This window comes from Pelobates fuscus, chromosome 5, assembly GCF_036172605.1.
Source record: "Pelobates fuscus isolate aPelFus1 chromosome 5, aPelFus1.pri, whole genome shotgun sequence".
Classification (NCBI taxonomy): Eukaryota; Metazoa; Chordata; class Amphibia; order Anura; family Pelobatidae; genus Pelobates; species Pelobates fuscus.
Genome location: NC_086321.1, coordinates 375,219,504 through 375,242,571, shown reverse-complemented (window position 1 = coordinate 375,242,571; position 23,068 = coordinate 375,219,504). Strand labels below are relative to the sequence as shown.

General features: G+C 44.9%; 1 protein-coding gene across 1 annotated transcript in view; it reads left to right on the top strand.

Moving 5' to 3' along the window:
• LOC134610454 (BPI fold-containing family B member 4-like) overlaps positions 1-23,068 on the top strand; it is a 42,082-nt gene that overhangs the window by 5,915 nt on the left and 13,099 nt on the right. The window contains exons 2-5 of the mRNA XM_063453419.1: positions 12,203-12,347; positions 19,782-20,295; positions 21,322-21,426; positions 22,783-22,926. Coding sequence (XP_063309489.1) covers positions 12,221-12,347; positions 19,782-20,295; positions 21,322-21,426; positions 22,783-22,926 — 890 coding nt within the window. The 5' untranslated portion in view covers positions 12,203-12,220. The remainder of the gene's footprint in view (positions 1-12,202; positions 12,348-19,781; positions 20,296-21,321; positions 21,427-22,782; positions 22,927-23,068) is intronic.

Sequence of the window (23,068 nt, the reverse complement as noted above, 5' to 3'; positions counted from 1 at the left end):
TATATTTATATCTCTGTATATCTTCTGACTAGTGGTCCACACTGTCTTGGTTGTATTTCTATATTTCTATCTCTGTATATCTTCTGACTAGTGGTCCACACTGTCTTGGTTGTATTTCTATATTTCTATCTCTGAATATCTTCTGACTAGTGGTCCACACTGTCTTGGTTGTATTTCTATATTTATATCTCTGTATATCTTCTGACTAGTGGTCCACACTGTCTTGGTTGTATTTCTATATTTCTATCTTTGTATATCTTCTGACTAGTGGTCCACACTGTCTTGGTTGTATTTCTATATTTCTATCTCTGTATATCTTCCGACTAGTGGTCCACATTGTCTTGGTTGTATTTCTATATTTCTATCTCTGTATATCTTCTGACTAGTGGTCCACACTGTCTTGGTTGCATTCCTATATTTCTATCTCTGTATATCATCTGACTAGTGGTCCACACTGTCTTGGTTGTATTTCTCTATTTCTATCTCTGTATATCTTCTGACTAGTGGTCCACACTGTCTTGGTTGTATTTCTCTATTTCTATCTCTGTATATCTTCTAACTAGTGGTCCACGCTGTCTTGGTTGTATTTCTATATTTCTATCTCTGTATATCATCTGACTAGTAGTCAACACTGTCTTGGTTGTATTTCTCTATTTCTATCTCTGTATATCTTCTGACTAGTGGTCCACACTGTCTTGGTTGTATTTCTCTATTTATATCTCTGTATATCTTCTGACTAGTGGTCCACGCTGTCTTGGTTGTATTTCTATATTTCTATCTCTGTATATCATCTGACTAGTAGTCCACACTGTCTTCGTTGTATTTCTATATTTCTATCTCTGTATATCTTCTGACTAGTGGTCCACACTGTCTTGGTTGTATTTCTATATTTCTATCTTTGTATATCTTCTGACTAGTGGTCCACACTGTCTTGGTTGTATTTCTATACTTCTATCTCTGTATATCATCTGACTAGTAGTCCACACTGTCTTCGTTGTATTTCTATATTTCTATCTCTGTATATCTTCTGACTAGTGGTCCACACTGTCTTGGTTGTATTTCTATATTTCTATCTTTGTATATCTTCCGACTAGTGGTCCACATTGTCTTGGTTGTATTTCTATATTTCTATCTCTGTATATCTTCTGACTAGTGGTCCACACTGTCTTGGTTGCATTCCTATATTTCTATCTCTGTATATCATCTGACTAGTGGTCCACACTGTCTTGGTTGTATTTCTCTATTTCTATCTCTGTATATCTTCTGACTAGTGGTCCACACTGTCTTGGTTGTATTTCTCTATTTCTATCTCTGTATATCTTCTAACTAGTGGTCCACGCTGTCTTGGTTGTATTTCTATATTTCTATCTCTGTATATCATCTGACTAGTAGTCCACACTGTCTTGGTTGTATTTCTCTATTTCTATCTCTGTATATCTTCTGACTAGTGGTCCACACTGTCTTGGTTGTATTTCTATATTTCTATCTCTGTATATCTTCTGACTAGTGGTCCACATTGTCTTGGTTGTATTTCTATATTTCTATTTTTGTATATCTTCTGACTAGTGGTCCACACTGTCTAGGTTGTATTTCTATATTTCTATCTCTGTATATCTTCTGACTAGTGGTCCACACTGTCTTGGTTGCATTCCTATATTTCTATCTCTGTATATCATCTGACTAGTGGTCCACACTGTCTTGGTTGTATTTCTCTATTTCTATCTCTGTATATCTTCTGACTAGTGGTCCACACTGTCTTGGTTGTATTTCTCTATTTCTATCTCTGTATATCTTCTAACTAGTGGTCCACGCTGTCTTGGTTGTATTTCTATATTTCTATCTCTGTATATCATCTGACTAGTAGTCAACACTGTCTTGGTTGTATTTCTCTATTTCTATCTCTGTATATCTTCTGACTAGTGGTCCACACTGTCTTGGTTGTATTTCTCTATTTATATCTCTGTATATCTTCTGACTAGTGGTCCACGCTGTCTTGGTTGTATTTCTATATTTCTATCTCTGTATATCATCTGACTAGTAGTCCACACTGTCTTCGTTGTATTTCTATATTTCTATCTCTGTATATCTTCTGACTAGTGGTCCACACTGTCTTGGTTGTATTTCTATATTTCTATCTTTGTATATCTTCTGACTAGTGGTCCACACTGTCTTGGTTGTATTTCTATACTTCTATCTCTGTATATCATCTGACTAGTAGTCCACACTGTCTTCGTTGTATTTCTATATTTCTATCTCTGTATATCTTCTGACTAGTGGTCCACACTGTCTTGGTTGTATTTCTATATTTCTATCTTTGTATATCTTCCGACTAGTGGTCCACATTGTCTTGGTTGTATTTCTATATTTCTATCTCTGTATATCTTCTGACTAGTGGTCCACACTGTCTTGGTTGCATTCCTATATTTCTATCTCTGTATATCATCTGACTAGTGGTCCACACTGTCTTGGTTGTATTTCTCTATTTCTATCTCTGTATATCTTCTGACTAGTGGTCCACACTGTCTTGGTTGTATTTCTCTATTTCTATCTCTGTATATCTTCTAACTAGTGGTCCACGCTGTCTTGGTTGTATTTCTATATTTCTATCTCTGTATATCATCTGACTAGTAGTCCACACTGTCTTGGTTGTATTTCTCTATTTCTATCTCTGTATATCTTCTGACTAGTGGTCCACACTGTCTTGGTTGTATTTCTATATTTCTATCTCTGTATATCTTCTGACTAGTGGTCCACATTGTCTTGGTTGTATTTCTATATTTCTATTTTTGTATATCTTCTGACTAGTGGTCCACACTGTCTAGGTTGTATTTCTATATTTCTTTTTTTTTTTTTTGACAATCTGAATGTTTATTTGGATTTTATCAAGACAGTATAACATAACAAACAAATAAGCGGTTATAAGGGAAAGTGCGTAAACATACACAGTGGGAGTTGTATATCGAAATAGGTGAACAAAGCGGGTTGGGTGTTCTCCTCTACATTGAGGGAACAGGAGATTCAACCAGGAATTTTCAGCTCCGTCTTGTAAAGGGGGGGCTCAGCTTAGTCTCCCAGAGTCAGATGGGAAATATAGGGCCTTTTACAGCTTAGGGGGTCTTGCTTATAACACAGATATTGCCTGATAGGTCTCATATGCCACCCAACTCAGCTGTATTACAAAATTTCAAACTAAAGCCCAGGTGTATGTTAGCTTGGTTGACTAATCACTTAGATCAATGTTGGAACTGTCACCCTACTTAGACCCTAATTGGTGATGCCCTGAACAGGCGCTACTGCGCAACTATATTGTCCCTATTCGGTATCTGTCTGTCCCCCTATGGGGGGGGGAAGGGGGGGGGGGGGAGGGAAGGAGTGGGAAACAGGTCGGGGGCAAGTCTGAGTGGTCAAGGGTCCCTTGTCAGGGCTTGTCAACGTCAATTAGGCGCCCGGTGGTGTAGGTAGACACCTCGGTCCATACTACTTAAGAGAAGGCGGGTAGATTCGTCGTCTATATACAGTATGTTACATCCGTAACCATAGCTAGGTCAGAGGGCCATACAGTGGGGGGACTGTTGCTTAGGCAAGGTAGTATAGGGCAGATGGGGAAGGGTTACAGGGGGGGGGGAGAGAGGGTCGGCAGCAGCAGGGAGGGAACCAGGGGGAGGGTCCGCCAGCGACACCCCGGCCCATAGCCCAACAACCCGAGTCCACCCACACTCCCGTTTATTCGGTCCCACGTCTCCGGGAACCCGCCGGCACACGAGCCATGTAGTCGATCCAGGGGGCCCAAAGCCGGGCGCACTTCTCCGCCGTCCCCTGTAGGTCAGCTGTGAGGCTTTCCATACTGTATACTTCTTCAACTGCTTCCATCCAGTTAGCCATGGTGGGGGTTGTTGTGGATTTCCAGCGGGCGGGGATGAGGCTCTTGGCCGCGTTTAGGAAGTGTCGCGTGAGAGATCTCTTGTAGGCTCCTAGGGGCATCGTTGAGTGGTGGAGTAGCATCGGTAGGGGTTGTAGTGGTATGTCAGAGTCAAGGATCTCGCGTAGCTTCCCGTGTACTTGTCGCCAGAATGTCTCGATAGGCGGGCATGACCACCAGATGTGTAGGTCCGTGCCATCGTCCGCTCCACATCTCCAGCACCTAGCCGATGGTAGCAACCCCATCTGGTAAAGCTTATTGGGGGTCCGATACCAGTTCGTCATAAGCTTGTAATTGGTTTCTTGAAGTTTCGCACTGGTCGTACCTTGATGGGCGAGGACGTGTATTTTTTCCCATTCCATTTCAGTGAGGGTAGTTCCCGTGGCTTGTTCCCATTTAGTTTGGTATCTCGCAGGGGGGAGCCTGGTAGCTTGTAGTATCATAGAATACAGCGTGGAGATACCTCGCGGAAGGTGTCGATTCTCCGTACAGAGAGTCTCAAAGCCCGTCTTTTTCCTGGATAGTAGTTGCTTTCCCTGGAGGGAGCTATGGTAGTGTTGGATCTGGTGGTATCGGAAACGGGCTAGCCCCGTTGGAGGTGTTAAGGAGGTTAGCGTCTCGAGAGGTTTCAAGTGTGTGTCTGCACACCAGTCTCCAAGCCATGGGGCGTTCGGGTTGCCTAGGCCTGTGATGTCCCCTGGGGCCAAACCTCCGGCAATCTCTGGATTGTAGATCACTGGGGTCAGCGGATTGGGGTTGGTGGTGAGGTCGAGCTTGTAACGTAGAGTCGCCCAGATCTGCAGTGTAGCTCCAATGAGTGGGTGAGACCTGATTTCATTAGTCTGTGCGGGTTTTGGCAACCAGGTAATCCAGGGCAGGCGCTCTTTGGAAGCAGCTCGCTCTAGACTAACCCATTGTTTATCTGAGTCCTGCACGTGCCATTCTATCACCCTGAGGAGGTGAGCTGCCTGGTAGTATGTTTGGATCGAGGGAAGTGCCACTCCACCCTGGCGTTTTGGTCTAATCAGGTGCGTGTGTCGGAGTCTGGCTACTCCTGAAGCCCAGACGAAGCGATTGATGACCGTGGACATCTCGTTGAAGAAGGTTTTGGGGATTTTGATGGGGATCGTCTGAAACAAGTACAGGAGGCGCGGTAGGAGGTTCATCTTCACCGCGTTTATCCTCCCGAACCATGAAATACAGGATCCCCCCCATCTTTTCATGTCCGCGGCCAGTGTCCGTAGGAGGGGAAGGAAGTTTTCCGTGAACATCTTTGCTAAGTCGTTCATCAACCAGATGCCGAGGTATTTAATGCGTTGCGTGCACCAACGAAATGAGAAGTTTGCCTTTAGATGGGTTGTTAGGCCGGGGGGGAGCCCCAAGGGCAGAGCCTCGGATTTCTCCGTATTCAGGCGTAAGTTGGAGAGTGCTCCATACGTTCGAAAGGACCGTAGTAGATTGGGGAGCGAGACTATCGGGTTGCCGATAAAGAAGAGTAAGTCATCCGCATAAGCGGCCACTTTGTGTTCCGATTTGGCTACCTGTATTCCCGTAATACCCCCATCCCGTCTGACCGCCGCCAGAAAGGGCTCTAGCGTGAGGGCAAACAGGAGGGGGGACAGGGGGCACCCTTGTCGCGTGCCGTTGCTGATGGGGAAAGCGGGGGATAGTGCTCCGTTAATCCGCAGGCGGGCCTTCGGTGACGTATATAGGGCTGCTATCCAAGTTCTGATGTTGGGGCCGAAACCCATAGCCTGGAGGGTTGCTTCCATGAATTGCCAGTCGACTCTGTCAAAAGCCTTCTCGGCGTCGGTGGAGAGCAGGAGGCCCCCTCGGGAGGTGGTTTTAGCGGAATGGATGATATTGAGGGCTCTGGTCGTATTATCTTTCGCCTCACGTCCTGGGATGAAGCCTGTTTGGTCCGGGTGCACCAGTTCTGGTGCAACCTCCCCTACTCGTCGGGCCAGGATCTTCGTAAAAAGCTTAAGGTCCGCATTAAGGAGGGAGATAGGTCGATAGCTGGCGCAGGATGTAGGGTCCTTACCCTCTTTGGGGACCACCGCTACTGTGGCCATCAATGTATCTTCTGGGAACCTCCCACCATCCAGCAACGAATTAAGGCTTGTCAGTAGTTCGGGCATGAGCAACTCTTCGAATGTCCGCAGATATCTCACCGGGAAGCCGTCGGGACCTGGTGCCTTGTTCGCTTTTGCTGCCTTAAGGGCTCCTTTGAGCTCCTCTAGGGTGATGGGGGCGTCCAGGTCTTCGGCTTGGGTCCGCGTGAGCCTCTGGGTGAGATGTTGTTCCAGGTATTCCCGAATGTCGGCACGTCTCCGAAGTTTCGCCTCTGCTCCTTCCTCCTTCGGTAGGTTGTATAGTTTCGCATAGAACTCTCCAAATTCTTCCATGATGGCTTGTGGCCTCCGTTCAGGGGGCGAATTAGCCTTTTGCAGGAGAGTAATGCGGGACTGTCTCCTTTTCTTGCGGAGCATGTGAGCCAAAAGGCGACCGCATTTGTTCGAGTTCTCATAGAAGAATCTCCGGGATTTGCGGAGTGTGTGTGTCAGGTTCCTGGACAGGAGGGAGCGTAGGTTCCTCCTCGCCTCTAGCAGGGGGCGGAGGTTGTCTTCGGTCGGATCAGCTCTGTGTACCAGTTCCAGCTGCGCTGTTTGTTTGTGTAGGTCCTTCAGTGCGTGATTTTGGTCCCGTTTGCGTCTTGTGCAGGTCCTAATAAAGTGGCCTCGGAGGACACATTTGTGGGCTTCCCATCGAACTTGTGGGGAGGTGTCCGTGGCCGGGTTCTCTAGGAAGTAGCGTCGGATGACCTCTCTCGTGTCTGTGCACACAACTGAATCTCCAAGCACCTGTTCATTTAGTCTCCATTGTCTGTCACTTGGTTTAAATAAGGGAGAGCGCAGCGTGGCTAGTACCGGGGCATGGTCTGACCAGACGGTCGTCTGGATGTCGCAGGTCAGAAGGAGGTGTAGGTATTCCTGAGCAATCAGGATATAGTCCAGGCGGCTGTGACCGTGGTGGACCTGCGAGTAAAACGAGTAGTCTCTGTCTTCCGGGTGGAGCACTCTCCAAGCGTCAGCCAAACCCGAATCACGCAGGGCCTTCCCTACTGTCCGGACACAGAGACCGGAGTGCGAGCTACACCCTCTAGAGGTGTCGAGACGTGGGTCTAATGGGACATTAGTGTCCCCAGCTACTATGAGTAGTCCCTCTCGGAACCTGTCTAGGAGTTGGAGGGTCCTTGATAAAAATCGATGTTGTCCCGAGTTCGGGGCGTATATCGTGGCCAGTGTATATTTCTTATCGGCAATTGTGCCTTTTAGGAATAAGTAGCGCCCGTTCGGATCTATTTTCGTATCCAGGCAGCAAAACGGGATGTGTTGGGAGATTAGAATTGCCACACCTGCCCTCTTAGCTGACTGGTGGTTTGCGAAATACCCAGTTGGGAACCTCGAGTCCCTCAGGGGGGGGGGAGCAGCACCTTTAAAGTGGGTCTCCTGGAGGAACGCTATGGAGGCCCGAGCCGTCCACAGGGACCGGAGCAAATGAGACCTCCTTTCCGGGGTGTTAAGGCCCCTCACATTGTTGGTCCAGAGGCGCAGAGGGGCCGGGCCGAAACCCCCACCAGGGCTCCCCGCCATAGCCGACAAGGGAGGGGGGGGGTGGGTTCGGAGAGGGGGAGGGAGGGAGGAATGCAGTCGGGGGGGGGGGGGAAGGGTAGGGCAACTGTCAGGGGGGGGGTGTGGGTGGTCAGTGAGGTAGGGAGAGAGGTCAGGAAATAGCGGTTTTACCGCTATCAAAAGTGAATGGACTTGACTGTGTGGAAGGCGTCCGACAGGTCTGAGTCCCCAAGCCCTTTAAGTGACTCAGTCGCCCGCGGTCCTCCCGTCTGTAACCCGCAGTCTGTCCTCGGGGTCGTAAACAGAAACCGTACAGGTATACTCAATGCATTCAGTGTAAATGTGGTACAGTGTGATAACAAAATAGAGATATTTAGTGTGTCGTATAGTACAACGTCCGGCCCTCGGCCGGTCTGATTTGAGCAAAACTATGGTTAAGGTCTAGGTACTTCTCTGGGTTCGGTTAATATTTTACTGTGCAGGGGGCTTAAATCAAGGCTAACGGACTAATCTTCAAACCCCAACCCCCCGGGCCGCGAGGCACACCATATGTTATTGGGCCTATTGCTATTATTTACACACATTCAATTCCCCTACCCATGCCACCCCAAAAGCAACTTTCAAGTTGGGTCGTTTTAGCCAGTTCACCCGAGTCCCATCCGGGTGGTATTGTCCGGAAACCGGTCCCCCACCCAAATCCCAGGGAGGGGCTGACGCTTGGTAAATACGCTAACCCAAAGTTATCAATATGGGGGGGGGGGGGGGGGGGGTGAGGTGGTGAGCGTAGTTACTGGATAGCGTCCCAGGTGCATGGCGATGTCGACCAGCGCGGGGGGGGGGGGGGGGGGGGGGGCAGCAGCAGAGTCACCTTAGGCCAGTGTCCGAGGTACAGGCCCCCCTCCCAACCTATCTACTACTGCCCACTATGGTCAACCTCGATGCCCATCCCAGGTACCTCAGTTGTAGATCTCTGCTGGGTCACTCTTCAGATCCCGTCGGGCCTCCAATCATCCGAGCCGGGGGGTCTCGCTCTCTCCTCGCGTCTGGCGGTGGGCTGCCCGTCCCTCGTCTCCGGTTGGGTGCCAATGGTGTCTCTAGAAGCCAGTTACGGGTGCGTATGAAGGGGATGTGTAACGCACGTAGAGTGGGGGCCACGTCGTCCGGCCATCTGATGTGTAGCCAGGTATTGCCCTGTCGAATCTGTAGGCTAAACGGGAAGCCCCAGCGGTAGGGCACATTTTTCTCCCGTAGTATGGCAGTTATGGGCCGTAGTGCTCTCCTAGCGTCTAAGGTCAGGCTGGAGAGGTCCTGGAACAGCGCCACGTTTGCGCCCTGAAACGATATGGAGTCTGAGCCCCTGGTGGCAGCCATTAGTGCGTCTTTCAGGCTATAGGCGTGTAGGCAGCATAGCACATCTCTGGGTTTCCCATCTTGCCTCATGGGGCCCAGGGCTCTGTGGATCCTGTCGAATTGGATGGTCTCTGGGCAGTTGCGGCCTAGGATCTGCCTAAACAGGGCCTGTACCGTCTCAGACAGCGGGGTTGAGTCTGGTTCAGGTAGGCCTCGGATGCGGATGTTCTGGCGGCGGCTCCGGTTCTCTAAGTCCTCTACCTGCCGCCTTAGAGTGAGTAAGAGGTTGCCTTGTCTTGTGGCGGCAACCTCAGCAGACCTGTGTTGGGACCGGCTCGCCTCCGCTTCAGTCTCAAGGGCCTCAACTCTCACCTCTACCGCCGTCAGCTCGGTGCGCATGGAGGCGATCTCTTCTCGCATTGCTGCGCGAAACTCTTTCAGCATCCCGGTAGAGTCTGCTTTAGTGAGCATGCTGGACGAGATCCGTGAGAGTTCTTGCCGGATCAGTGTCAGCGCATCCGCCTGTTCCCCGTCTTCGGAGGGGGCTCCCGCGCTTTCTGCATCAGGGGAAGCCGACGCCATCTTTGTAGTAGGCCCGGCGGAGCGAGAGTCCGACGGTGTGGACACAAAATCGTCTAAGGTACCTCTACTGTTCCTCGGGGAACTGGTGTGGGGGGTACCCAGGAGCAGGTGCCTCTTTGTACGGACCATTTAGGGGTCTTTTGCAGGCTTTGGTAGCTGTTAGTATAGGCCGAGGGCACGGAGCTCGGAGACTACACGTCTGCTCTCATGCACGGTCCGGCCACGCCCCCCTGTATTTCTATATTTCTATCTCTGTATATCTTCTGACTAGTGGTCCACACTGTCTTGGTTGTATTTCTATATTTCTATCTCTGTATATCTTCTGACTAGTGGTCCACACTGTATTGGTTGCATTTCTATATTTCTATCTCTGTATATCATCTGACTAGTGTTCCACACTGTCTTGGTTGCATTTCTATATTTCTATATCTGTATATCATCTGACTAGTAGTCCACACTGTCTTGGTTGTATTTCTATATTTCTATCTCTGTATATCTTCTGACTAGTGGTCCACACTGTCTTGGTTGTATTTCTATATTTCTATCTCTGTATATCTTCTGACTTGTGGTCCACACTGTCTTGGTTGTATTTCTATATTTATATCTCTGTATATCTTCTGACTAGTGGTCCACACTGTCTTGGTTGTATTTCTATATTTCTATCTCTGTATATCTTCTGACTAGTGGTCCACACTGTCTTGGTTGTATTTCTATATTTCTATCTCTGAATATCTTCTGACTAGTGGTCCACACTGTCTTGGTTGTATTTCTATATTTATATCTCTGTATATCTTCTGACTAGTGGTCCACACTGTCTTGGTTGTATTTCTATATTTCTATCTTTGTATATCTTCTGACTAGTGGTCCACACTGTCTTGGTTGTATTTCTATATTTCTATCTCTGTATATCTTCCGACTAGTGGTCCACATTGTCTTGGTTGTATTTCTATATTTCTATCTCTGTATATCTTCTGACTAGTGGTCCACACTGTCTTGGTTGCATTCCTATATTTCTATCTCTGTATATCATCTGACTTGTGGTCCACACTGTCTTTGTTGTATTTCTCTATTTCTATCTCTGTATATCTTCTGACTAGTGGTCCACACTGTCTTGGTTGTATTTCTCTATTTCTATCTCTGTATATCTTCTAACTAGTGGTCCACGCTGTCTTGGTTGTATTTCTATATTTCTATCTCTGTATATCATCTGACTAGTAGTCCACACTGTCTTGGTTGTATTTCTCTATTTCTATCTCTGTATATCTTCTGACTAGTGGTCCACACTGTCTTGGTTGTATTTCTCTATTTCTATCTCTGTATATCTTCTGACTAGTGGTCCACGCTGTCTTGGTTGTATTTCTATATTTCTATCTCTGTATATCATCTGACTAGTAGTCCACACTGTCTTCGTTGTATTTCTATATTTCTATCTCTGTATATCTTCTGACTAGTGGTCCACACTGTCTTGGTTGTATTTCTATATTTCTATCTTTGTATATCTTCTGACTAGTGGTCCACACTGTCTTGGTTGTATTTCTATATTTCTATCTCTGTATATCATCTGACTAGTAGTCCACACTGTCTTGGTTGTATTTCTATATTTCTATCTCTGTATATCTTCTGACTAGTGGTCCACACTGTCTTGGTTGTATTTCTATATTTCTATCTTTGTATATCTTCTGACTAGTGGTCCACACTGTCTTGGTTGCATTCCTATATTTCTATCTATGTATATCTTCTGACTAGTGGTCCACGCTGTCTTGGTTGTATTTCTATATTTCTATCTCTGTATATCTTCTGACTAGTGGTCCACACTGTCTTGGTTGTATTTCTATATTTCTATCTCTGTATATCTTCTGACTAGTGGTCCACACTGTCTTGGTTGTATTTCTATATTTCTATCTCTGTATATCTTCTGACTAGTGGTCCACACTGTCTTGGTTGTATTTCTATATTTCTATCTTTGTATATCTTCTGACTAGTGGTCCACACTGTCTTGGTTGTATTTCTATATTTCTATCTCTGTATATCTTCTGACTAGTGGTCCACACTGTCTTGGTTGTATTTCTATATTTCTATCTCTGTATATCTTCTGACTAGTGGTCCACACTGTCTTGGTTGTATTTCTATATGTCTATCTCTGTATATCTTCTGACTAGTGGTCCACACTGTCTTGGTTGTATTTCTATATTTCTATCTCTGTATATCTTCTGACTAGTGGTCCACACTGTCTTGGTTGTATTTCTATATTTCTATCTCTGTGTATCTTTTCTAAAGACATCAATTGCAGAGAGACAAGAAAAGGACATGATATCTTTTACTCCATCAATTCATGAGAAATAGAAAATTCATACTCTCCTGGCCACAGGGACTGAAGTCAGTTGGACACTTGGCAGTCTGCAACATCCTCCAGACCCAGCCCATTAACTTGTGTTCCCTGTACTGGACATTTCGTTCACATGCATATCTTTTTATTCATTTGAGCTACTCTATAAATCTGCTGTATTGTAAAGAGGACATCCTGGGCTTTTCAGTAAAATATTATGTGACAGGCTGGGATGCTGGGAATTTCCTCTTTCTTTTCATTAAAAATGGAAAGAAAATGTAAGACAATTTTTGTCCTCGGTGCCCAGGAGGATATGTTGTTTTGTGGATGGATGATGGACAGGTGAGGAGCCTGTCTGATGTAAATGTACTTACTTACAATTTATTTTAGCAGGTACGTGGCCCAAAGATGTTCAGGTTGTGGCGTGTCTGCTTTGTGAGTACTTTACTGATACATTCTAATTTTGCTGGTGTTTCTGGAACAACTGGAAGTAATGGAGCAGTACTGCGGATGAGCAGAACAGCACTGAATAAAGGTAACAAGAGCAATATACAGTATCTCACAAAGGTGAGTACACCCCTGACATTTTTGTAAATATTTTATTATATCTTTTCATGTGAAAACACTGAAGAAATGACACTCTACTACAATGTAAAGTAGTAAGTGTACAGCCTGTATAACAGGGTAAATTTGCTGCCCCCTCAAAATAACTCAACACACAGCCATTAATGTCTAAACTGTTGGCAACAAAAGTGAGTATACCCCTAAGTGGAAATGTCCAAATTAGGCCCAATTAGCCATTTTGCCTCCCTGGTGTCATGTGACTCTTTAGTGTTACAAGGTCTCAGGTGTGCATGGGGAGCAGGTGTGTTAAATTTGGTGTTATCGCTCTCCCACTCTCTCATACGTGTCACTGGAAGTTCAACATGGCACATCATGGCAAAGAACCCTCTGAGGATCTGAATAAAAAGAATTGTCGCTCTACATAAAGATGGCCTAGGCTATAACAAGATTGCCAAGACCCTGAAACTGAGCTGCAGCACGGTGGGCAAGACCATACAGTGGTTTCAGAGGACAGGTTTGTCAGGGTACCTGAGGTCTCTACCTCTAAGGGAGGTAGAGACTTGGTGGTGTATCCGTCCAGGCGAGCTGTCTCCTCCGTTCCTCGCGGTTCATCCAGTCACTTAAACACCGGCCGCGAGGAATCCACCTCCTTTTCTAGCAGGACGCTCAATACGTGACGTCATGGCGCTAGCACGAGCAATCTGTCACTCAAGTGTCCGATATCCAATCGGTACTTTTCAGAGGCGTGATTTCCATCCAGAACCAGGGTATTTAAGCTTACTCCTTACTTCAGCTCATTGCCCTGTCGTGGTTCTAGCTTGTCTAGTCACTCAGTGCTCTGGTATTCTAGTTTGCTCTTTTGGTTTTGACTCGGCTCGTTGTACTACCCTGTTTCTCTGTTATCCCTTGACCCGGCTTGTCTCTCGCTTATCTGTCTTCTCGTTCCCTCGACCTCGGCTTGCCTCTGACTATTCTTTACTCTCGGTACGTTAGTCCGGCCATTCTAAGGCCCGGTATACGTACCTTTCCACTCTTTGTACTCTGCGTGTTGGATCCCTGTCCCGATCCTGACATTACGACAGGGCCAATGGATCCTGCAGGTACAAACAGTCAGCTTGGTTCTTCGGATCCCAGGTTTGACGCCATGGAACATAGGATGGATCAGATGGCTTTGGCACTACAGGCACTTTTGTCTCGTGCTAGTAATCCACCTGAGGAGACACGTACTCCTTCTATCTCTCCTGCAGTCTCAGGTCTAGAGGTAGCCACTGTAGGTGCTTCCTCCCGTATTACCCCACCAGTACGTTATGGCGGGTCACCGGAGAAGTGTCGTGGCTTTCTAAACCAGATTAGCATCCATTTCGAACTACAACCCCGCTCTTATCCTACAGATAGAGCAAAGGTTGGATTTATTATTACTCTGCTCATTGAAAAAGCTTTGAGATGGGCCAATCCTTTATGGGAGAATGATAATCCACTCGTCTATAATTATAATGCCTTTGTAGCTGCGTTTAGAAGAACTTTTGACCCTCCTGGCAGAAAGGTCAATGCAGCTAGATTAATGTTGCGCCTTAAACAGGACAATCGAACACTTGTGGATTATGCACTAGAGTTCAGATCCTTGGCGGCAGAAGTTAAGTGGAACGAACAGGCTTATATAGATGTGTTTCTGAATGGGTTATCAGATGTAATTCTTGACGAGGTCGCTACTAGAGAACTCCCTGAAAATTTGGAGGATTTAATTTCTTTTATATCTCGTATTGATGAACGCTTAAGAGAGAGGCAGAACACTCGAGATAGGACCCGTAGACCCTCCTTTAAACTAGCGCCTACCTTTCAAATCTCTGAGTTCGAAGACTTACGTATTCCTGAACCTATGCAGATAGGCAGTACTCATCTCACTGAAAGGGAGAGACAGTACAGGAGAAGGGAGGGTTTATGTATGTATTGTGGAGTCAGGGGTCATTTACGCCTAAATTGTCCCAATCGTTCGGGAAACGCTCGCACCTAAGTTCCTCTAGAGGACAGGCCTTGGGTGTTTCTACTTTGTCCTCTATTCACAACTACAAGGAGCTCAGGCTTGTGTTACCCGTTTCTTTAAAGTGGGAGAAGGGAGTAGTTAAGACTATGGCACTAATCGATTCTGGAGCTGCTGAGAGCTTTATAGATCAGGGTTTTGCTGCCAAGCATGCTATTCCATCCCAGTTAAAAGAGACACCTCTGGCTGTTGAGGCCATCGATGGTAGACCGTTACTTGAGCCTGTTATTTTTCATGAGACCATACCGATTAACTTGACTGTTGGCATCCTGCATAAAGAGGATATATCCTTGATGCTCATTTCTTCTCCGTCTATTCCCATAGTTCTGGGGTACTCCTGGCTGAGGAGACACAACCCTATTATTAATTGGGAATCAGGGGAGATAGTTTCATGGGGAGAGAATTGTCAAGAAAAATGCTTGCGGAAGGTCTTACCTCTTGGATTAACTAATACATCGAATACCTCTGACAATCCTACAGAGACACAAATTCCGCCTCAGTATCTAGATTTAAAGGCAGTATTTGACAAAAAGAAAGCCGATACCTTACCCCCACACAGGTCCTTTGATTGCAAAATTAACCTACTCCCTGGTACCATGCCTCCCAGAGGTCATGTATACCCATTATCTATAAAGGAGAACTCAGTCCTAGAGGAATATATTCACGAGAATTTAGACAAGGGATTCATCAGGAGGTCCTCCTCCCCTGCCGGGGCTGGATTTTTTTTTGTTAAAAAGAAAGATGGTTCTTTGAGACCTTGTATTGATTATCGAGGCCTGAATAAGATAACCATTAAAAATGCCTACCCGATTCCCTTGATCACCGAACTCTTCGATCGTTTGAAGGGCTCTACAATTTTCACCAAGTTAGACCTCAGAGGGGCATATAACTTGGTGAGAATCCAGCAGGGACATGAGTGGATGACGGCATTCAATACTCGATATGGCCACTATGAATATACCGTCATGCCTTTTGGGTTATGCAATGCACCAGCAGTATTCCAAGATCTGATTAATGAGGTTCTTAGGGAATTTCAGCAAGAGTGCGTCATTGTATACCTAGATGATATACTCATTCATTCTAGTGACATTGAGATTCATCACAAACAAGTCAGGAGGGTTTTGCACAAGCTTCTCCAGCATGGCTTGTACTGCAAGTTGGAGAAATGTAGCTTTGATCAAACCCAGGTAACCTTTCTCGGCTATGTGATCTCTGGGGAGGGATTTAAGATGGATCCGGATAAGCTCCAATCCATTCTAGAGTGGCCTTTACCCACAGGTCTTAAAGCCATACAGAGATTTATTGGTTTTTCCAATTATTATAGGCGCTTTATTAAGGGCTATTCTTCCATTATTGCACCTATCACTAACATGACCAAACAGGGGGCTGACACTAAGAATTGGACTACTGAAGCTCTCCTTGCGTTCAAGACTCTCAAGGAGCTTTTCGCTTCCGCTCCAATTTTAGTTCACCCTGACACTTCTCTGCCATTTTTGCTCGAGGTAGACGCATCAGAGACTGGTTTAGGTGCTGTTCTATCTCAAAGGTTGGGTGTTGATAAACCATTACATCCATGTGGATTTTTCTCTAAAAAATTGACCGGTACTGAAAGCAGGTATGACATTGGTGACAGAGAATTACTAGCGGTTATCAAGGCTTTGAAAGAATGGAGACATTTATTGGAAGGTACATTACATCCTGTTACCATCCTGACAGACCACAAAAACTTGTCTTATATCGGAGAGGCCAAGCGTCTGTCCTCCAGGCAGGCTCGTTGGTCGTTGTTTCTTACCCATTTCAATTACGTTCTGACTTACAGACCTGGGTCAAAGAATTCTAAAGCCGATGCGCTATCTCGCCAATATGAACCCTCTGCTTCAGTTGAACCACTTTTGTCTTCCATTGTACCCAAATGCAATATTATTGCTAATACCAGTCTCAAAATTCATTCCCCGCTACTTGACCAGATCTTGAAGTCACAACATCTAGCTCCCGGAAACACTCCTGAGGGAAGAAACTTTGTTCCTCCTGAACTTCAACTGGAGCTCTTACAATGTTTTCATGAAAGTAAAATAGCTGGTCATCCTGGTATTCGCAAGACGTACTCTCTGATATCCAAGGATTTCTGGTGGCCTTCACTTCGTAAGGATATTGAGGAGTTCGTCGCAGCTTGTGAGACTTGTGCCAAGACTAAACTATCTCATGCATCCCCATGTGGCCTGTTACACCCCTTGGACATTCCTGAGAAACCTTGGTCCTGTTTGTCCATTGACTTTATCGTTGATTTGCCTGCTTCCAAAAGACAGACTGTTATTCTCACGGTGGTGGATAGATTTACCAAGATGGCCCATTTCGTGCCATTACCTAAACTTCCGACTTCCCCTGAATTGGCGGAGATTTTTGCGAGAGAAGTTTTTCGTCTACATGGGATTCCTTCAGAGATTGTTTCTGATAGAGGTTCTCAATTTGTCTCACGTTTCTGGAGATCCTTTTGTTCTCAAATGGGCATCAAATTGAACTTTTCCTCTGCCTATCACCCTCAGTCTAACGGAGCTGCTGAACGTACTAATCAAAAGATCGAACAGTATCTGCGTTGCTTTGTTTCCGAACACCAGGACGATTGGGTCGGTCTGATTCCTTGGGCGGAGTTCGCACACAATAACCTTGTTTGCGATTCAACTCGCTCTAGCCCTTTCTTCATGAACTATGGCTTTCATCCTTCGATTTTTCCTTCGGTTTCCTCTTCTCAGGGGATACCGTCGGTTGATGATCATGTCGCCAACCTGAAGAAATTATGGGATCAAACTCGACAAATTCTATTACATAGTTCCTCGCTGTTCAAGAAACACGCTGACAAACATAGAAGAGCGGCTCCTGTTTTTGTTCCTGGGGATAGGGTATGGTTGAGTACTAAGAATATTCGCCTAAAAGTTCCGTCCATGAAATTTGCTCCTCGTTACATAGGTCCTTACAGGGTTCTCACTCGTATCAATCCGGTTGCGTATCGCCTTGCTCTGCCACCTGCCTTACGCATTCCTAACTCTTTTCATGTCTCCTTGTTGAAACCCCTCATTTGCAACAAATTCTCCTCTAAGGTCTCCTCGCCTCGTCCTGTTCAGGTGGAGGGTCGGGAGGAGTACGAGGTCAGCTCCATCATTGACTCCAGAATTTCAAGGGGAAAATTGCAATATCTGGTCAACTGGAGGGGATATGGTCCTGAGGAGAGGAGTTGGGTACCTCAGGAGGACGTCCATGCTTCTCGCCTTCGCAGAGCATTTCACCTTCGCTTCCCATCTCGCCCCGGTTCATTCCGCCCGGTGGGCGTATCTGAGAGGGGGGGTACTGTCAGGGTACCTGAGGTCTCTACCTCTAAGGGAGGTAGAGACTTGGTGGTGTATCCGTCCAGGCGAGCTGTCTCCTCCGTTCCTCGCGGTTCATCCAGTCACTTAAACACCGGCCGTGAGGAATCCACCTCCTTTTCTAGCAGGACGCTCAATACGTGACGTCATGGCGCTAGCACGAGCAATCTGTCACTCAAGTGTCCGATATCCAATCGGTACTTTTCAGAGGCGTGATTTCCATCCAGAACCAGGGTATTTAAGCTTACTCCTTACTTCAGCTCATTGCCCTGTCGTGGTTCTAGCTTGTCTAGTCACTCAGTGCTCTGGTATTCTAGTTTGCTCTTTTGGTTTTGACTCGGCTCGTTGTACTACCCTGTTTCTCTGTTATCCCTTGACCCGGCTTGTCTCTCGCTTATCTGTCTTCTCGTTCCCTCGACCTCGGCTTGCCTCTGACTATTCTTTACTCTCGGTACGTTAGTCCGGCCATTCTAAGGCCCGGTATACGTACCTTTCCACTCTTTGTACTCTGCGTGTTGGATCCCTGTCCCGATCCTGACAAGGTTACACTCAGAACAGACCTCGCCATGGTTGACCAAAGAAGTTGAGTGCACGTGCTCAGCATCATATCCAGAGGTTGGGAAATAGACGTATGAGTGCTGCCAGCATTGCTGCGGAGGTTGAAGGGGTGGGGGGTTAGCCTGTCAGTGCTCAGACCATACGCCGCTCACTGCATCCAATTGGTCTCCATGGCTGTCATCCCAAAAGGAAGGCTCTTCTAAAGATGATACACAAGAAAGCCCACAAACAGTTTGCTGAAGACAAGCAGACTAAGGACATGAATTACTGGAACCATGTCCTGTGGTCCGATGAGACCAACATAAACTTATTTGGTTCAGATGAGGTCAAGCTTGTGTGGCGGCAACCAGGTGAGGAGTACAAAGACAAGTGTGTTTTGCCTACAGTCAAGCATGGTGGTGGGAGTGTCATGGTCTGGACTGGCATGAGTGCTGCCGGCACTGGGGAACTACAGTTCATTGAGGGAACCTTGAATGCCAACATGTACTGTGACATACTGAAGCAGAGCATGATCCCCTCCCTTTGGAGACTGGGCCGCAAGACAGTATTCCAACATGATGGTGAACCCAAACACACCTCAAAGATGACCCACTGCCTTGCTAAAGAAGCTAAAGGTAAAGGTGATGGACTGGCCAAGCATGTCTCCAAACCTAATCCCTATTGAGCATCTGTGGGGCATCCTCAAACAGAAGGTGGGGGAGCACAAGGTCTCTAGCATCCACCAGCTTTGTGATGTTGTCATGGAGGAGTGGAAAGGACTTCAGTGGCAACCTGTGAAGCTCTGGTGAATTCCATGCCCATAAGGGTTAAGGAAGTGCTGAAAAATAATGGTGGCCACACAAAATTTTACACTTTGGGCACAATTTGGACATTTCCACTTAGGGGTGTACTCACTTTTGTTGCCAACAGTTTAGACATTAATGGCTGTGTGCTGAGTTATTTTGAGGGGACAGCAAATTTACACTCTTATACAGGCTGTACACTTACTACTTTACATTGTAGCAGAATGTCATTTCTTCAGTGTTGTCACATGAAAAGATAAAATAAAATATTTACAAAAATGTGAGGGGTGTACTCACTTTAGTGAGATACTGTAACTCAGAATATCCTACCTAACCTCTTCTAAATACAATTTAGGAAGAAAACATTGAGATTGTGTTGGTTGACCAAGTGAAATTTACAAGATAGGTCTTTTGATATCCTGGGATCAATTTACTATAATTTGACAAATATTAACTCAGTGATAGCCACTGATCTCTTCTGAGATGTTTAGCTAATCTAAATAGTGGAATGGTGAAAGAGTTTTAGTTCAATATAATGTTCGTGAGATTAATCAGTTTATATAGATGAGGTTTTAAAGTAATAGTGAGGTTGTTATTTTAAAATATGAAATTGTATGTATATAAATGCATTTAAAGTTATACCAAATTTGGAAAATATTATTTTTCAGCTGTTTCAGGAAAAATGAGCGGAAGCAGCTCCCAGAACAACTTGCAAATGCCTGCAGGGGCTGGTGGAGGTGACCTTGTGGGAGGACTTGTTGGTGGTCTTCTTGGTGGTGGAGGTGGCGGGGGCCTTTTAGGGGGTGTGTTAGGTGGTGGTGGGGGTGGTGGAGGACTTCTTGGTGGCATACTTGGAGGTGGTGGAGGTGGTGGAGGTGGTGGCGGTGGCCTTCTTGGTGGTGTTCTTGGTGGTGGTGGTGGTGGTGGAGGAGGACTTCTTGGAGGCATCCTTGGTGGAGGTGGTAGTAGTGGGGGTGGTGATGATGGCAGAAGAGGTGGTGGGCTTCATGGAGGAGCTCATGGTAATTCTGGTGAATGGGATGATCATAGTAACAATGGTCCTCAACCCAATGGAGGTCTTCTTGGAAGTGGTGGATTGCTTGGTGGCTTGCTTGGAGGCGGAGGTCTTCTTGGAATACTTGGAAATGGTGGCCTATTAAACACAGTGCAAGGCCTCACTGGGTAAGCTCTATTATAAAAAAAAATATGAATTAATTTTACACATTTTTTATTTGCACTGCATTTGCTATAATAATCAATCTATTCAAGTATTATTTATAATGTATAGTGCAGCACCTAACAGATGTATGGTTCTGGCTGAATAATGAGCAGATTCTTCTTCTCTATGGTAGATTAAAGAGCAAAATTGTAACAGGATGTTGCTCTCCTAAACCTACCCCCCCCACACACAAATTGTAATAATGTGTCCTATATCTATGCTAATTTCATGTCCAGGCATAAGAGATGGGTGTAGCAACAAAATAGGTTAAATATAAGTATGCAAATTAATTCTTAAAAAAATAAATGCTTTGGTAATAACAATGATATAATTACACACAGTATTAACTCAAATCAGAATAAATTGTTTCTTACTAATTATAACAATGCCAGTACTTTGCCATTAATATGATTTTAATGTTTAAAGGTGCACTATAGCACTTGGAATACAAACATGTATTCCTAACGCTATGGGGCCCTAGTCACCATTTAGGTGACTGGGTCAGCGCTGCTAGGGTTAGAAAAAAGGTGATTTACTTACGTTTCAGCACTCGCAGCTACGGCCTCCCCGCTTAAGTTCTGCCTCTTTAACCGAGATCACCAATGTTGATGATTGGGAGGCTAGTGTGCATGCTTGGAAAAATGCCTCAATGTACTCTGCTGTTTTATAGAAAGGCCTCTAGCGCTGTCATACTGTCAGCCACTAGAGGGAGGTTAGCCCTGCAATGTATACATTTCCGTTTCGAGTACAGGGCTAAAAGGGGGGGGGGTGTATGTGGGGGGTCTGGGGTCTGGGCGCCTATAGTGTTCCTTTAACAATCTCATTGTTAATTATGATTTAACAAAGTGTTCTGTAGAATGGTACAAAATATTAAAGGAGGGGAAATCAAAATGAAAACCAGTAGAATCAGGAAGGTAATTCCTATCTGTTTACATTCCGATCAGACTCTTTGATAAATCTCCCCAATGTGTTCATTTGTTTCTTTTTAGTTTGCGCATTATTGATCTTACACTCCCGCAAATATCTTTGCGCCTGCTGCCAGGAATCGGCGTCCACCTTAACTTGTACACAAAGGTGGCTATCAATGGAAAAAGGTAAGGGTGAAAACTGTTTTTATTGATAATATAGGTGTAATTGTAAAAAACACATTCTGTAGTTTTATCTGCAGTTAATGGCGAAACCCTACAGTATTTGCTTGTGTGTATTTTGTTAGTTATTGGCAAGCGATTGATGATATGGGTACATGAACTAAACTGTTAGCAGACTTGGAGAGATAAAGAAATGGCATGAAAGGTAACATCCAGTGAAACATGATCAAGCTCAGTTAATAGTTAACAGTAACAGCACCTTTAGGTTTCAACATGTAAGATTTGTTTATTAATAACCACTCCTCAATAGCATTAAAGGCACACTAACTCCAAAATACAAAATACATGAAGCATCAAGATTTCAAATCTGTGATCCTACAAATTATAATGATTCTTAGCCACAACATAATAGTGGTTGTTACTGGCATCAATAATCACATTCCACTTGCTACTAAGCATCAAATTATTATTATTATTATTATTATTATTATTATTATTATTATTATTATTATTATTATTATTATTATTAGTGTAGTAGTAGCAGTAATAGTATTTTTTATAGCACTAACATATTCCTCTATGCTTTACAATATTATGAAGGAGGACTTTCATTTAACAATAAATGAGAATGGCAAAATGTTACAGGAACAATATTTTAATGAGACCCTGCTCAAACTACCTTACAATCTAGAGATCTAATAAGTTCTATAACTGATATTCTATTAATCTGAAGGTGCCCAAAGTTCTAAAGAACATACTATTTAAGAATGCTATAGAGGAAAGATGAGATATGTTTGGGTCAGTGGAATATCACTCCCTCTAGTGGTCAAAAATTCTTCCTCTCTAGATACACTGGAAATTACCATACTTCATCTTCAAAACGTTTTGGCTTTGTGGATAAAGCAATAGATTCTCAACTGTTACAATGACCGTTATTAGGGATATCCCAAAAATATTTCAGGAACACAGGTCTCAAGTGAGATCATACAGGAAACTGATATACAAAATTCACAATTTCTGAATAAATTAATCTAAGCTTTATTGCATATTTAATTAACGCCTAGGTTGTTTGTTTGTCTTTCCACCAAACAAACATGTTTATAAGGCTTGAAAAGGGGAATGAAAATTGTGGGCCAAAATAACTGAAAAGTTAAATATTTCTAACTCAACTTGTTTGAAAACATGCTCTGTTTAATTTAGAACAACTTTGGCCGAAAAACACCCTTAGTCTATAGATGTAATATGTTTAGTATCTTGTCCCTAGTTTTTACTATCTAGTACTCTATTGTTATCTTGTTTTTATGAATGGGTCTATGGGTCTATGTAGTTGATGTATTGCATTGATTTTCTAACTCTTTGAAGTTTGCTAGGCTTCCTTGACATCTTGGTTGAAGTTAACATAACGGCTCGAACTAGACTCACTCAGGAGGCATCAGGTGTACCCAGGCTGGTTATTGAAGACTGCCAGGCACTACTTGGTGGAATAAACGTGAGATTGCTAAGAGGGTGCGTATCAAAACATTTACGATAAATACAAGGCATAATCTACAAGAATTTAGGAATCAGTTTATAGTATCACTTTCTATGGGCTTCCCACTAGGATACCCAGAAGGGAATGAGCTCTATGTAAGAAGCTGGACACATTTTG